Raw genomic sequence first — 15,388 nt, 5'->3', positions numbered from 1 at the left:
GCCTTTAGGGCCGAGCCTGCGGGCCCGCTTGGGGACAGAGGGGACAAGAAGCCCTCCTGGCCTGAGAGGGAGTCGGTGGTTGTATCTGGTAGCCCAGGCCGACTTCAAGAGTGGGGCAGCACTGGGAGACTTCATCGGTTTTGTTGGCTAATAATAACTGTGATGTTAGTGCAAAGAACCCTCGTTTTGGAGTAAAAGGGCTCTTCTGCTACAGCTCCCAGCCCTGTGTCAAGTTCACAGCCTGAAATGCTGCTGCGCGGAAGTTATAAATTCGGTCCTGTGCACCGCACCCGCGCTGGTCAGCAAAGTCCTTGCGGCTGCAGGCAGAGGTTGCTGAGAGGCATCAGAATCCAGAAGCAGCGGCACGGCGCGCAATCGGGGAGAGGGTGAAAGTCCTCTGGACTTTGAAGTGCTTTATATGGCTCCAGATTGCTAGAGCAAAGGCCTGCGGTCGAGTTTGATAGCAGTAGCGTAGGAGTAGTAGCTTTATAGCACACTTGGCTTAATGCCTTGCCGTGACTGTGCTCTTTGCTGCAGAGACAAAACCCCAGATTATAACTTAGCAGTGCAAAGATAAAGTCCTTGCTGGCAGGTGGGGGTTCAGCACCAACCTTGTACCTTGAAAAGGGAACTGTGACCATCAACCTGCTCTGCCAAGTGGGAACGTGGTATATTTTCAGTGTGTTATATGTCACGCACTAACCTCTATTACATGTGGACTCTTCTTCGTTACTTGAGGTTTTCAGTGTTCTTAATGATGGTTGTTTACCAGACTTCATGTGGACAAAGCCAGCTGATGTCTTCATCTTGCTCCGTTGATAATAATCTCTTTGCAAATGAGAAATAAAAGGCTCTGGTCCCTGACAGCCCCTCATGAGGGGTGCTGGCGCTGCTGAAATAGGAAGGCTGATTGCACCAGTTCCATGAGTTGGCCCATTTTCCCCAGCACTGACAAATTGTGCTGGTGGGACAGCACAGGAGACACTGAAACCTCACTGCTTTGTGGAGGCAGCAGGTGGAGACAGGCATTAGCTGGGATTTGGTTTGGAAAGGGAATGGTCTCAGTGCCCGGAGAGGTCTCCGCTGTCTCCTGCTGCATCATGCAGTACTGTCCTGGGTCACACAGACAAATGATGTCTGAGGTTTGGGGTTGTGCAAGAGCACTTGTGCCAGTTGGTTGTGAGGAAGGGTCCTTGTGCTCACTTGCAGCCAGGGAGGGTGGTGGAGCACTCGGGGCCAAGCAGTTCCCAGCAGTGCGGGCTGACAGGGAGCAGGAAGGAGGGAGAAGCGTGCAGCACGGCCCTGCTGCTGGGTGCACCTTCTGCTCCATGCTTTCATCTCAGGCCTGCGCGAAGATGCGCAGAGCTGTTGAATGCAAACCACATGGGCCCTGGTGTCTCCTGGCCTGCAGAAGTTGGTAAATGCCAGCAGCTGCATAGCGCTGGGGGCTGTTCACTGGCTTGTGTCTCTGAGACGGTTCCTGGAAGCTGCAGGGGTGAGCATCGCTCATCCAGCCAGTGCCTTTTTACCTAAAAGTTTTGGTTATTATTGCTGTTGTGGTAGGTTTTATTATTATTTTATGGAAGGATGACCTTAGTGGTACAAAGTCACCGTTCCCCAGCTCCTTTCAGCTCAGGTGATTTCTCAGCAAGTTTGTGTTTGCCTGTGTTGTAATTCTCAGTTTACCTCTCATTCCCAGAGCTTCCTCAGTTTCCTTTTGCGTTTGAAAACTGCATTCACAACATCCCTGGGCACAGAGTTCCACAGGTCTGTTTTCTGCTGCATGAAAAAAAACCCCTTTTGGTTTGTTTTGAATCTGTTTCCTGGCTTCATTCTGCACACACATACCTGCCCGTAGCGAGCTGCCACTTCAGCAGTCACACCCCGAAATAGTAACGGGCTCTTTTTCTGTGGCAGCACCACGATGGCTGTTCTCTCAAAGGAGTATGGGTACGTCATCCTGACGGGGGCTGCCAGCTTCGTCTTGGTCATGCACCTCGCACTGAAAGTGGGCAAGGCCCGCAAGAAGTACAAGGTGGAGGTGAGTGCTCAGGCCGGGGGAAGGTCGGAGCTGGTGTGCAGGGCATGTTACAGACAAGCAAGGTAACCCCTTGCTTATTTTTGGGTGACTTGCTGATATATCCTGCCCCACCAAATGGATGTAGAGGGGGAAGGGATGGAGCTGCCATTCTGGCTTTCCAGACTGAAGCAGACAGCACGACAGAGCTTGGGGTTTGGCACATCAGGTGCTGCGCACTGAGCTGAGATGGCTGAAAGCACAAGGCTCTGAGCTCAGAAACGCTGACGAGCAAGAAAGTGCCCAGCCCTCTTTCCCTGTAAAGAAAGCCAGTGCAGCACTGGGGACAAAGGGCGGTGGAACAAAAGTGACAGGAAGGTTTCTCAAACCCAGGAGGAGCATGTGAGCCCTATCACAAGAAGCCTTTCAAGGTGACCTTTCCATGGCATCTGTGGAGAAGCTTGTGAGCTGGGCAGGGCCGTGGGCTGGGTCGGGGTGGCCCTTCCTGAGTCAGGGCCACGGCAGCTGGAGCTGCTGTGCCACTTGGCTCGGCATAGAAACGCCACTCGAGGAAGTGGCAAGGAGGGGTGGGTGCAAGGACAGCCCCCAGCAAGCACTGCAGGTCCCGGGTGCCTGTTCACAGAATCACAGAATCACACAGAATCCCAGACCGTTAGGGATTGGAAGGGACCTCCAAAGCTCATCCAGTCCAATCCCCCTGCCGGAGCAGGAACACCCAGATGAGGTTACACAGGAAGGCGTCCAGGCGGGTTTTGAATGTCTGCAGAGAAGGAGACTCCACAACCTCTCTGGGCAGCCTGGGCCAGTGCTCTGTCACCCTCACTGAGAAGAAGTTTCTTCTCCAATTTAAGTTGGGGTGACCCTACTCCTGCTGCATGAAGACAGGGTTGCAGCAAAGCTGCCCCATGGGTACGGTGCACAGAGCACAATTTCAGCTGCAGCCAAGGGGCGGTTCTGCCGTGGTGAGGAAGGCAGTGTCCTCCCAGCCTGTTCCTGGCTAATGGGATGAGATTTCAACAGGGAGGTCACCCAGTACCTGGCCATCTTCTCTTCAAATCAGGGCCACCTGCACGGTAGTCAGGTTGCAGGGAGTTCAGGAACCAGCCTGAGGCAAGCAGCAGATTTGCTCATACGCTGCTGCTGGTTTATTTTTTTGGCAGTATCCAGCCATGTACAGCACCGACCCTGAACACGGGCATATGTTCAACTGCATCCAGCGTGCACACCAGAACACGTGAGTACCACGTATGAATGCGCACCTTGAAAATGCAGAGAGGGCTGGGGAACAGGGCCTAAAGCGAGAGACTTGCTGCTGCTGAGTGCTTGGGTTCAGGCTCAGCACCTGAGGAAAATGCACAGCCACGTCATGTTTAGCAGTAAGGCTGTGCTGGCTCCTCATCACGCCTTAGACCATGAGAGGGGTGCTGTGAAGCAGCCTCCTCTTCCCCAGTGCTTGCCTCTTTGCCTCCCTGGGTGGATATTAAGGCATCAGAAATCGTGTTTCCAAAGGAGCCTGTCTGGGGGCTGCTGATCTGTTGTGCTGCCCAGATCTCCCTGGGGAGATGATAAGGTCGGCCAAGCTGCAGCAGCACATCAGAGGCGTGCTGGGAGGAACAACATGCCTGTGCATGCTCAGATTCCCCATTTCCTCCATCTGTGGCCACAGTATTGAGCACAGCTCTCCTGAACATGGGACTCATGAATCGGGCCCAGCTGAAACCTGGGCAGGGGATGCTTACAGCTTCCATGTTTCTGGAGTTTCCTCTTCGTAAGCAACTTGAGCACAAACACAACCAACCTCCTTGCTTTTATGTTCAGGTTGGAAGTTTACCCCGCCTTCCTGTTCTTCTTAGCCACCGGTGGACTCCACCACCCGGTAAGTGAAGTTGCGGTGCAGGTCTGCACAACCAAACTGCTCTTGCACCCTGATGGAGGGGGCGAGGGGCAGGAGGCCAGGCTAGCCCCTCTGGAGGCAGCAGGCTGCTTCACCAGCCACATCTCACTTCACAGCTGTGTTCTTTATGAAAATAGTAGTAGTAGAAGGTCTTGTGCAGGAGAACCACAAGTATTTAATAAACTCATTCCTGCTGCTTCAGTTCTTAGACCCCTTTCCTTCCTCTAAGGGTGCCTTTGGGACAAACCAAAGCACTCTAGGCCATGAGTGGGAAGGGTCCCTTCACCCCTGCCTGGTTCTTCCAAGCCTGCAGGGTCCCACTGAGCTTACAGCAGTGCCACTCAGCAGCTGGCTGTGTGGAGAACAGGAACCCTTCACAGAATCACAGAACATCAGGGATTGGAAGGGACCTCAAAAGCTCATCCAGTCCAATCCCCCTGCCGAAGCAGGAACACCCAGATGAGGTTGCACAGGAAGGCGTCCAGGCGGGTTTTGAACGTCTGCAGAGAAGGAGACTCCACAACCTCTCTGGGCAGCCTGGTCCAGTGCTCTGGCACCCTCACTGAGAAGTTTCTTCTCCAATTTCAGTGGAACCTCCTGTGTTCCAGTTTGTGTCCGTTACCCCTTGTCCTATCATTGTTTGTCACCGAGAAGAGCCTGGCTCCATCCTCGTGACACTCACCCTTTATATATTTATAAACATGAATGAGGTCTCCCCTCAGTCTCCTCTTCTGCAAACTAAAGAGACCCAGCTCCCTCAGCTGCTCCTCATAAGGGAGATGCTCCACTCCCTTGATCATCTTTGTAGCCCTACGCTGGACTCTCTCCAGCAGTTCCCGTCCTTCTTGAACTGAGAGGCCCAGAACTGGACGCAATATTCCAGATGCGGTCCTTCTCCCATGTAAACGCCCTTTCATGAGGAGTTATTCTGGTGATCGTCCCACTCACTTTCATTACAAAAGGAGGTACGTGAAGGATCAAAATAAGCCTGGATTATGTGTAACTGAAAGATGCAGACAGCTCACGAGGAGGCAGGTACATGCAAGAGGCCAAAGCCAGCAGCTCGCTCTTTGCCACCACCAGACAAATCAGGTCCTTCCTGAATATTCCTTTTTGGAGAGGGAAGGAAGCATAGGCAGATCTGGGAAACTGGAGCCAAGTTGCAGCAAGCTCTAAATTAAGAGGCAAAGTGCAAGTTTCTAACAGCTGCAACAGGAAAACCTGTACCCCCACTGAAGACAGTGGAGTGGAGCTTGGGGCAGCTGCTGCCTCCAAGATCCTGGCACCTGGTCTAGCTCACTAATGGGACAGTGGTGAAATGAGATTCAGCACCTGCTGTCTGTATGACTTAAATCATTCCTTGCCTGGGAAGAGCTGAGCTGCAGAACAGGAAGACTCTGCAGCACATCCCATGCTACCTCCCCATAGGCATCATGAAAGCAACTCGTATACAAAGCCCACCCTAGCCCACTGCATCCGTCACCCACCTTCATCAGGCTGGCTCCCAGTTGTCCTAACAAGGTCAGGACTCACACGGTACCTGGTGATCATTTCTTTGAAGCAGGGCTGCTGTTAACAGCTAAGTACATGCAAGCAGCAAGTCTCCAAAACCTTTAATGCTTCCCCTTTCTCTCTAGCGGCTTGCCACGGGGCTTGGCATCACCTGGATCCTTGGGAGAATCCTCTATGCCCATGGCTACTACACAGGAGGTATGGCTTTACAGCAAGGAAGGTGCTGGGAAATGCAGATCTCCTACAGTGCCCTCAGGGCTCTTTTATGCAGCTCATGTCAAGGAGGCAGCATAAAACTTCCAGTCAAGGTGTTGGAAAGAAGGGTGCAGATCCACAGGGCTGCCAACCTTGCTGGATGCTCTTTCTATTGATAGGAGGGGCACTGATCTAATAGTAGAAGAGACCCGGGGTGGGTGCATGGCCCGAGCTGGTGCCTGCTGCTTTGCCTTGAGATTTCTCTCTAGTTCCTGCTCCCTCTAACTTTAAGGATGGGTTGGTCTCAGCGATGGGCTGCTGAACTGAGAAAACGTGTGGTTTTTTTCCAGATCCCAAAAACCGCAGGAGAGGGACCATCGGTTCAATTGCACTCCTCGTGCTGGTGGGCACAGGAGTGCATTCAGCTTGCGAGCACCTCGGCTGGACCTGCCAGCGCTGACCAACCAGCAGGATGGCTGGCTGGGAAACCGAAGGCATTTCTCGTTTGTTTTCTTGTAGAATGTTTAATTCCCTGTTTTCTCCTCATTCAATAAAATGAAGTTGTCAATTCTGTATTTTCATTCTAAAGTTACAGAGGGTTTTCTTAAGGAGTTTTGCAGAATGCTGGAACAGCTCTGGTTTTGTAAGGACTACAGGGGAGATATCGTAGCTTTTGTGATTCCAGTGACCAAAAAGCCATCTTGCAACCCGTTTAACCCATACAGCAACAGCCCTATTTCTGGCCCCCTCAGTTCATGTCACTCTGCAATAAGATGTTCCAGACAGAGTTAATCTTTATTTGACTGCTAGAAAAAGATGTAGGCAAATATTTAAAGTTGTTGCTTCACCATGTTTATAAAGAACAGTAGGCCTACAGGAAGGAAGCCAAATAGTTTTCACTACCCTATGCTGGAGCTTGCTACCACTCTGGTTGTGCTCCATACTCTGTATGTGGAGATGATTCTCAGGGCCATGCCTGTCCCATCCTCACAATATTTTGTCCCACCTTGGAAGTAAGGTACAGATAGAAAAAACAAAACTTAAGTTTACAAGGGCGCCACAGAGAATAAACAGTCCTACCCTTAAGGCTTTTATGTAGTCAGAGGATAGACAGAGCCTATAGCTACAGGGTATCGGTGTGTCCAAGAGCTTATACGTGCACTGAGTAGGGTCATATCTATCATAAGAAGTCAGAAACAAAATTGAGGGCAGAAGGCTGTGGAGTTCAAGGTGTGCAGCAGGGGAGACAGCCTGGGTCAGGCATCTGCTGACACCTACACGGCTGCACAAGCTGCTGCTCAAAGTCACATTGCTGCCTCTTCCTCCGAGGCTCCCATATTCCACCTGCCAGCACAGAGCAGGCCCACAGGCTGAGCTCTGTGTGTGCATTCCCTCTTGCAGGAGCATGGGTGGCTAAATGCTGCTCCAGCTCTCTTTCCCCCCCAGGCACTTAAAATTTTTAGAGCACTTTATTGCTGTGTAAATGATCCACGTGTCTGGCTGACAGGCAAGAACTGGCTGATGCTCCCTTGAGCAGGCCCCAGAGCCACTAAAACACAGATTCCACATCGCCCATCTCCACACAGACAGTCTTCAGTTGTGAGTAGTACTCAATGGCTGCCCGCCCGTTCTCTCTGCCAAATCCTGCAGAGATAAGCCAGAAGTGAGAACAGGGCTCCAGGCAGTGCCAGGTACCAGTCACACCCCCCATAACAGGCATGGAGTCATACCAGGGAAGGTCAAACAGCTCACCTGATGCCTTGTATCCTCCGAAAGGCAGCTCCACAGGGCTGATGTTGTAGTTGTTAATGAAGCACATCCCAGCCTTGAGAGCAGCCACTACCCTGTGAGCCTTCTGGATATCTCTGCAGGAAAAGGGCAATTCAGCTGGATCCCTTCCCATTCAGCCCCTCCTTCACTGCTATCTGACACCCCACTAGAGAAAGGCCAGCAGGTTGCAGTGGTTTTTGAAGCCCAACCTGCCCTACTCTGTCTCTGCCTGCTCAAAGGACGTAGCACCTATTCCCAAGGACACTCAAAACTGCTTGAGTTTGCTTGACTGTTTGGTTTGAGAGGGCAGGACAAGGACACCAGCAAGACAGACTGTGGCAAGCGGGCAACAGTCATCTTTGCACGGTTTCAGCAGTGTAGCAGGGTCCTGGTGCATGTCTCCAGGGGATGCAGGAAGGCAGGCAGCAAGCCAAGCGCAGGCTGGAAGGAGTGTGAAGGACAGCTGGGCCCACCTAACCCTTCAGGAAAAACTGGGAGAAGATGTGCAGCCATGTACAAAGTCCTCTTTTGGCAATCCCCTGCTCCAGCTTTTCTGGCAGAGGATACCTGTGCCCATGCCAGGCACCGCAAGAACAGCGTCAGTAATTGCTGCAGTGTTTCCTCTCTCTGGCCCTCCCTAGACTGCTTCGATGCTGGCCGTGCTACCCAGTCATACCTGGTGAAGACACCACCTGCTAGGCCAAATTTGGTGTTGTTGGCTCTCTCCACAACCTCCTCCTCAGTGTCAAATGGCAGAATGGACATGACAGGCCCAAAGATCTCTTCCTTCACACACGTCATGTCATCCGTGCAGTTTCCTGGAAGCAAGGCCGAGCACATGTGCTTCAGGAGGAAGGGTTAGCAGAACAGCATGTGTATTCAGCAACCCACACACCCTTCGAGACAGCACTTGGCGCTGCACAGCTCGGCTAGCTGAAGACCCACCCTGCATCTGAAGGCTGCCAAGGCAGTAACTGCTTATGTCCTCTCAGATCCTCCAACAGCAGAGATTTCTCTGGACACAGTTCTTGGGTGCCTCAGCTCTCTCCAGTACACCCCTACCAGTGCCTGTCCACACTGTGGATGTACACAGAGGCAGGTTACGCTGAACACGGCTTTCTCTACAAGAAACTCAGCAACACCCACGTAGAAGACTGCAGTACCCATGAATATGAAGGATCATACCTAACACACAGGGTTGCAGGTAGTAGCCGTTCTTCAGCTTTGGGTCATCTGGCACGTACAGGTCCCCACCACATAGCACCTTTGCCCCCTGGAAAAGAGTTGAGCAGAAGGTAGGCAGGCACATCCAGGGGCATCCTGCCCAGCTGCTGCAGCTCTCCTCTCCTTTCCCACATCTCCTTCCACATGCATCTTCCTGTTTCTAAATTCTTATCTAGCCCTCCTGGCTTTCACTCACAGTTGTCCTTCTCCAGCCCATCTCCAAACTGGTTACACCTAGTCACTGCACTTAAAACACCTTCACACTTCACAATAAAAGCTGGAGGGAAAAACAACAACAACAACAGCAACAACAAAGCCTGGGCAGATCTTATCGCTCTTACAGACATTGTTTCCAGCAGCCTGTAAATCTGGTCTTCGATCCTTAGTAAGCTCTTTCTGCAACCAACAAAACTGGAACCCAAACGAGACAACAGCCAAGCACACAAGGAGTCACTACAACTTATAAAAGAGAAGCCACACGGAATGTATGGATTCTCCCATTTTACACGTTGCCGTGCTGGGTATCTCACAACCTCTAAAACTTGGCAACGTCAGAATATGAAAAGCCACATCACCTGCAATGTGGATTCAGAGATGTGTAACTGGGTCACTTTTAATCTAGTGGCCCTAGACACCTATCGAGTGATTCAACAACAAGGAAAGAGCTTAACTGGGAAGGCAAGGGGCAGAAAAGGAGCTGCTGGTGTGTTTGTCTAACAAAAAGGAAGAGACACCTCAGGACAGTCACAAGGCAGCATCACAATCTCACCTGCTCCTTCGCCTGCTTGATAAAGCCCTGGACACGATCCAGGTGGGGCCGGTTGATGAGGGCTCCCATCCGGGTGTCTTCCAGAAGCGGGTCTCCAACTTTAATTTTCTGGGTGCGTTTCACCACCTCCTTTGTGAAGGCATCCAGGATCTTCCTCTCCACAAACACCCGTGTGCCGTTGCAGCATACCTGGGATACAGGACAAGCTGCTGAGAACAAGACACGCAGCACTTGGCAGTCCTTCCTGCTACAAAGGCTCTCAGAAAAGCCCCTCCACAGTTGCTAAAACAACTAACTTGCCCCTGGGGACACAGACAACTAGGCCACCCTGCTGCTCATGACTACACTGAACAGTCTGTGCTGGACATCGTGGTACTGATGCCACCAGGTGGCAAAACCGCATCAAGTCACCAGCAGGAGAGAACTTAAGCAACCTTCTCAGGTCCCAGAGATGACCCCAGTAAGCCAACTTGCCAGCAAGATAACACAAAACCTACAGCACCTGTGGAGATTCCAAATGTGGGACGGACACAGCCCCACAGGGCTGTGGCTCAGCACAGCAGACTGGAACCTGCTGCCCCTCCAGAGGACACCAGCGCAGCCTTGTCCGATCTCTGTGCACCAGAGCAGAGCCCAGGAGCAGCTGCTGAGCTGGGTGCTGGAAAGGCTTCACTCTGGGGAAGGACAGGGCACCAGCTAAGGCATGCTCCACTGGGGCACCCTGCAACAGCTTCTGCAAGGGCATCTCTTCTGATCCCTTGTGACACTGCACAGGGAAACGCGTGCCAAGATGGGAGCTTCAGGGCATCCCTCACTAAGCAAGGTCACAGGCTGACTGCTGCCCAACTCTCAAACCATCCCACCGCACTGGGGAGGACCGCTCCTTCCCCACAGACACAAACCTCGCCCTGCGTGAGAAAGTTGGCCATGAGGGCTCCATTCACAGCGTTCTCCAAGGCACAGTCCGAGAAGATGATGAGAGGGGATTTGCCCCCCAGCTCCAGGGTGACTGGTTTGATCCCTTTAGATGCCATCTCCATGATCTGAGGAAAACAAGGACGGAAGAGACTGGTGGAGGGAGGTAAGGGACACCCAAGGGGAGGGTTCCCGCAGGGCCCTTCACCAACAACAGATGCAGCATGAAGGGCAAGCTGGGTTTCCTAGAGGTGATTAGCTCAGACTGGGGACAGTGTCAGAGGGTTTAGGGTTTGTTTTTTGAAAGATAAAAGCAACAAAACCTGCGAAGTCATTTGCAGGAAATCTGGTGCTCAGAGTAACCCCGGAGGAAAGTTGTAACTGCATCTGCGACCATACCCCACAGGTACACACATGGAAGGAGAGTTCAAGGAGCAACATTTCCCCTCTTCCAAATTAAAATTTATTTTTGTCTTTTTAGGGACTTCAATTATTTGAAGAAATTCACAGAAACTAACCTCCTGCTTCAAACCAGTAGGTCGTGGACAGCTAAACCAAACTATTACTGCCAGAAACGCTCGCACATTTTCCCAGTGCTGCCCCGTTTCACGTACCCTCGGCCCCACACAGATACCCACTTTAGCAGCTCAGAAACTTCACCGCAGTCAGGGGCTAAACAAGTGAAGATGATCAAAGGGCTCCTCTGAAAGGACCAAGCGCCCAAGCCCATGCCCAGTACGTTAACTGGAACCCCAGTGCAGCCCTGTCCAGAAATGCCAACTCCCACCCCATCTTTAAAAGTCTCACACACAAAAGCTCAAGGAGGTGCCGATGCCCAAAACACACTAGGAAGGCCAGCATCCTCGAGCACAAAGGTGCCTTTACCTTGATGCCAGTTGGCACACTGCCGGTGAAAGAGATTTTGGCCACATCTGGGTGATGACAGAGGAACTGGCCCGTGGCCGCTCCACCCTGCACCACGTTGAAGAGCCCCTTGGGCACACCGGCCTCTGTGAAGATCTCTGCCAACCTCACCACCGAAACAGGGGTGAAGGGAGAGGGCTTGAAGACCATTGCATTGCCTAGGGGAACCCAGATAAAGGCAAGATGGAGTTAACAGCCAAAGTACTTTAGGGAAAAGAAAAAAACAACCAAAAAACCCCAAACTACACCCCACACCATGAGTTTGTCTCAACAGATCCTACAAGATCCTTCTCCAGGAGAGGAGGAAACAGTTTCAATTGAACACTGCAACCAGTAAAAGGGAGAAGCTACACCTTCCTTCTGGTAAGGATTAAGGGAGATGGAGCTCCTGGTCCTGCACTGCAGACACTTTCAGAGACCTTCCTCATCTGTTACAGAGCCAAGCAATCAGTCTTGTTCTTGATGCACTCCCTGCCCTCTTAGCATCTGCTGTGTTCCCACTTCCATTTCCTTTCTGCTCCTGCCAGAGTAACAGCCTGAAGGTTCTGCTAATCCTTGAACACATCCTTCAGGGTACTCCTAGATTTTAACCTCCAAATTGCTCTCCCCCACAGCATCATTTGGTTTCCAAAGAGAAGCTTGCACAGGCAGAGAGTGTCCATTACCACAAGCCAAGGCCGGGGCAGATTTCCAGCAGGCAATCTGGAAAGGGTAATTCCAGGCTCCAATCCCAACACACACCCCAAGGGGCTCTCTCCGAGTGTACCCAAAGGATCCCCCGGGAAGTTGGATGTGTTCACCTGCAAAGAAAAACAGCCAGAAGGTAGAGAAGAGGGAAGCCTTTTCCTGCCTTACCAGAGCCTCAGGGGGCAGATCTCGCTTTGACTGGGAACAGACACATGGCTTTTACCCCAGCGAGCTCACAGAAGGTAAGTGCCCAAAGAGCATGGCAGCATTAGGCAGAGATCTCTGAAAATCCTTTCAAGATCATCAGGAAAAGGAGTAGTCCATCTCTTGGAGAAATCAACGGCAAAGATGGTCTTGTGCCATGGAAGTTACCAGGAAATGCAAGTGTCAGGACAGAGAGTAAAGAGCAAACTCCAGTAACGTTCTCACCAGCTAGAGATCCTGCCAGTCCTGCATAATACTCCAGGCACTGCCACGATATGTCGATGTCCACTCTGGCTTCAAAGATGGATTTCCCGTTGTTGATGGTTTCCATGGTGGCAATTTCTTCTCTCTGCTCCTGTGAGAGGCACAGGATGGTGACAACACGTTAGAGAGGCCGTCCTGGTTTGAGCTAAGTAGAACTAATTTTCTATTTAGTGATTTTACTTTTCAGCCCAGTCTCTTCTAAGTGGCTGAACTTGCTGAAACTAGCAGCACGTTTTTCTAGACAGTGTGCACTGCTACAAGTGATCATCACAAGGCCAATGTCTCACCATGGGTGCCATATCTGCACCTGTGGGGAGGAACGGACCCAAAACTGCCCAGCGAGGTATTCCATCCCACAGACATCACACTCAGTATAAAGCTGAGGGATCACAAGGGTCTCAACCCCTCCATCTTGGGGTCCTTCTGTCTCAGCACCTTCAGTGGCCGAAGTCCAAGCAAAACCCTGCAAGTTCGTCTGCCTCTGATCCTGACTGATGTGTTCCCACATCCTGCTCCCACTGCTGCTGGGTCCAGACTGGGACTTTTCCTCTGGTGACGTAATCATCACTGGGGAGGGTGGGGGGAGGATTTTATATTGGTTTTATATACATTTGTACATATTTATCTATATATATTTCATTATTTTCTTATATACATTATTATCCTACAGTATTAGTATTACTGTTTCATTAAACATGTTAGTTTTATTTTCCAACCCATAAAGTCTCTCTCCCTTATTTTCTTTTCTCGTCCCTTCTGGGGAGGGGAGAGGGGTTCATAGAGAGCATCTGTCCAGGATTTAGTGGCCAGCCCAGCCCTAAACCACAACAGAAGCCTGTAGTAGAACTCCTCAAGGAAACAGCTGCTTCCCCAGCACACAAGTCCCAACAAGTTTCTGCCATCAGTAAGGCAGGCTCTGCTGTGAGAAACTGCCAGCTCTAAAAGGTACATTCCCAACTGCTATTTATCAGTTTCCCAGAGGCGACTGATCACAGGGGAACGTCAGCCAGCCAGCCACTGGGGTTCACTGCCAGTCCAGTCTTGCTTAACATCCCAGTTTATCTAAAAGATGAGCAAATTTGAACCGAGCAGCTGGCTGGTAAACAATGCCTAGAATTCACTGGGAGGAACAGCAAACAGCAAAATCAAAATGGAGCCAGAGGACTTGGTGAAGGACAGACAAGCAAAGCAGCTGGGAAGCGTCCTTTAACAGACCATCTCCCAGGCAGAAACGTCACCCTGCCATGGAAGTCTGGCAAAAGCAGGAGTTTGGCAGAAATAAGAGTTCTCTCATCGCACACACTCAATGGGGAAAGAAGGTCCGTGCCTCAGTGGGAATTAACTTTGATATCCTCGAACATGTTATCTCACCAGGGAGTCAGTGCTAAAGCTAGCTTATTTGTATCCTCTCCCACGGGTATTATCTGGTGTCTAAGCTAAAAACCATCGTTTCTACATTTTTTTTTAATTGCTAAAACAAGCCACACTCCAAAGCGCTGGACAAGCTGAAAGTTCAACAACGGGACAGTTACGCAATTTCTGCTTTGAAATCACGAGCAGTGAAGCTTGATCTCTGCAGCTACGAAAAGAAGTACGAGCCTGCAAGATCTTGACTGAATGTCTTCAGCTGTATATCTTCTAACACAACGAAGCAGAGAACTTGCAAGCTGGCCTTGAATACTGATAAGACTGAAGCCCTGCCCGAGGCAGCCTACTGTCTCTTCTGGTCAAAGGTGGATTTTAACTCCTGCATTTCTAGATGACTCTAACAGTCACATTAACCCACAAGAAAGCACAAAGACAGAACCACCCCTCTCCCAAAGAGGAGGTGAGCTCCCACAACATACCCGAATAATTCTGGCAGCCTCCAGCAGCACCCTGCTCCGCTCCATGCCAGACATCTGACTCCATATTTTAAAGGCAGCCTTTGCGCTCTGCACAGCCAGATCAACTTCCTTCTCCCCAGAGCAGAGCAACTTGCATATCACACGACCTGGGCACATTTTAAACAAGAAATAAATACGATTAAAATCTCAGAAGAGGGGCACAGAAAAATATAGTTTATCTTGCATCAAAACCCAAAGACTTCAGTCCGCCCAGCCATGCCAGGCTACAGAACTTCATGCTACTGATTTGGAATTCACACAGAATCACAGAATTGCTTGGTTGGAAAAGCCCTCTGAGATCATCACGTCCAACCGCTCCTGTCTACCCCCTAAACCATATCCCTAAGTACCTCATCTACCCGCTCCTTAAATACATCCAGGGATGGTGACTCCACCACCTCCCTGGGCAGCCTGTGCCAGCTTCTGACGACCCTCTCAGTAAAGAACTTCCTCCTTAGCTCTAACCTGAACCTCCCTTGGCACAGCTTGGTGCCGTTTCCCCTTGTTCTATCCCCCATCACCTGGGAGAAGAGCCCAGCACCCACCTCTCCACAAGCTCCCTTGAGGCAGTTGTAGGTGGTGATGAGGTCTCCCCTCAGCCTTCTCTTCTCCAGGCTAAACAAGCCCAGTTCCCTCAGCCGCTCCTCATCAGGCTTGTTCTCCAGAGCCCTCCCCATCCTTGTGGCTCTTTTCTGAACACGCTCCAGAATCTCAACATCCTTCTTACAGTGAGGGGCCCAGAACTGAACACAGCACTTGAGGTGCGGCCTCACCAGTGCCAAGTACAGGGGAACTGGCTACAGAAGAGGTGCTGCAGCTCAGCTGGTCTGAATTAAAAGGTCTGCCACTCTCTATAGCCATGTTCTAGTTACTAATTAGCTCAACGTCCTGCAAATGCCTCCGTTTTCCACTGAAGTTTGTTATACTTCTACCATCAGCTCTAGGACCCTGTTACGCATTTGTCAGCATTGTTAAATGCCCCCTTTTCTTGAAGTGATTCTACTGGAAACTAAGTATCTCCAAGTAACAAAAATAATTTAGAAATGTTTAAATCATGGCCGTTACCAAGATCAGCCACCACTTGATTCTGAGTGCGAGTCGGTGCC

General features: G+C 51.0%; 2 protein-coding genes across 2 annotated transcripts in view; one reads left to right on the top strand and one right to left on the bottom strand.

The window, feature by feature from the left end:
- Positions 1 to 1,923: 1,923 nt before the first annotated feature.
- MGST3 (microsomal glutathione S-transferase 3) lies at positions 1,924 to 6,099 on the top strand. Its single transcript, XM_010187801.1, has 5 exons — positions 1,924 to 2,041; positions 3,199 to 3,272; positions 3,857 to 3,914; positions 5,570 to 5,642; positions 5,990 to 6,099. Exons 1-5 carry the CDS (start codon positions 1,925 to 1,927, stop codon positions 6,097 to 6,099), a joined length of 432 nt encoding a protein of 143 aa, XP_010186103.1. The 5' UTR covers position 1,924.
- An 893-nt stretch (positions 6,100 to 6,992) lies between these two features.
- ALDH9A1 (aldehyde dehydrogenase 9 family, member A1) overlaps positions 6,993 to 15,388 on the bottom strand; it is an 8,728-nt gene continuing 332 nt past the window's right edge. Inside the window, exons 2-11 of the mRNA XM_010187800.1 lie at positions 14,244 to 14,389; positions 12,358 to 12,487; positions 11,907 to 12,041; positions 11,203 to 11,399; positions 10,305 to 10,445; positions 9,403 to 9,591; positions 8,595 to 8,682; positions 8,086 to 8,227; positions 7,392 to 7,504; positions 6,993 to 7,283 (exon numbers count right to left, since the gene is read on the bottom strand). Coding sequence (XP_010186102.1) covers positions 7,189 to 7,283; positions 7,392 to 7,504; positions 8,086 to 8,227; positions 8,595 to 8,682; positions 9,403 to 9,591; positions 10,305 to 10,445; positions 11,203 to 11,399; positions 11,907 to 12,041; positions 12,358 to 12,487; positions 14,244 to 14,389 — 1,376 coding nt within the window. The 3' untranslated portion in view covers positions 6,993 to 7,188. The remainder of the gene's footprint in view (positions 7,284 to 7,391; positions 7,505 to 8,085; positions 8,228 to 8,594; positions 8,683 to 9,402; positions 9,592 to 10,304; positions 10,446 to 11,202; positions 11,400 to 11,906; positions 12,042 to 12,357; positions 12,488 to 14,243; positions 14,390 to 15,388) is intronic.

The sequence above is a fragment of the Mesitornis unicolor genome, unplaced genomic scaffold, assembly GCF_000695765.1.
Source record: "Mesitornis unicolor isolate BGI_N332 unplaced genomic scaffold, ASM69576v1 scaffold11597, whole genome shotgun sequence".
NCBI classification, from domain to species: Eukaryota; Metazoa; Chordata; class Aves; order Mesitornithiformes; family Mesitornithidae; genus Mesitornis; species Mesitornis unicolor.
This window is presented reverse-complemented; position numbering and strand designations above follow the sequence as displayed.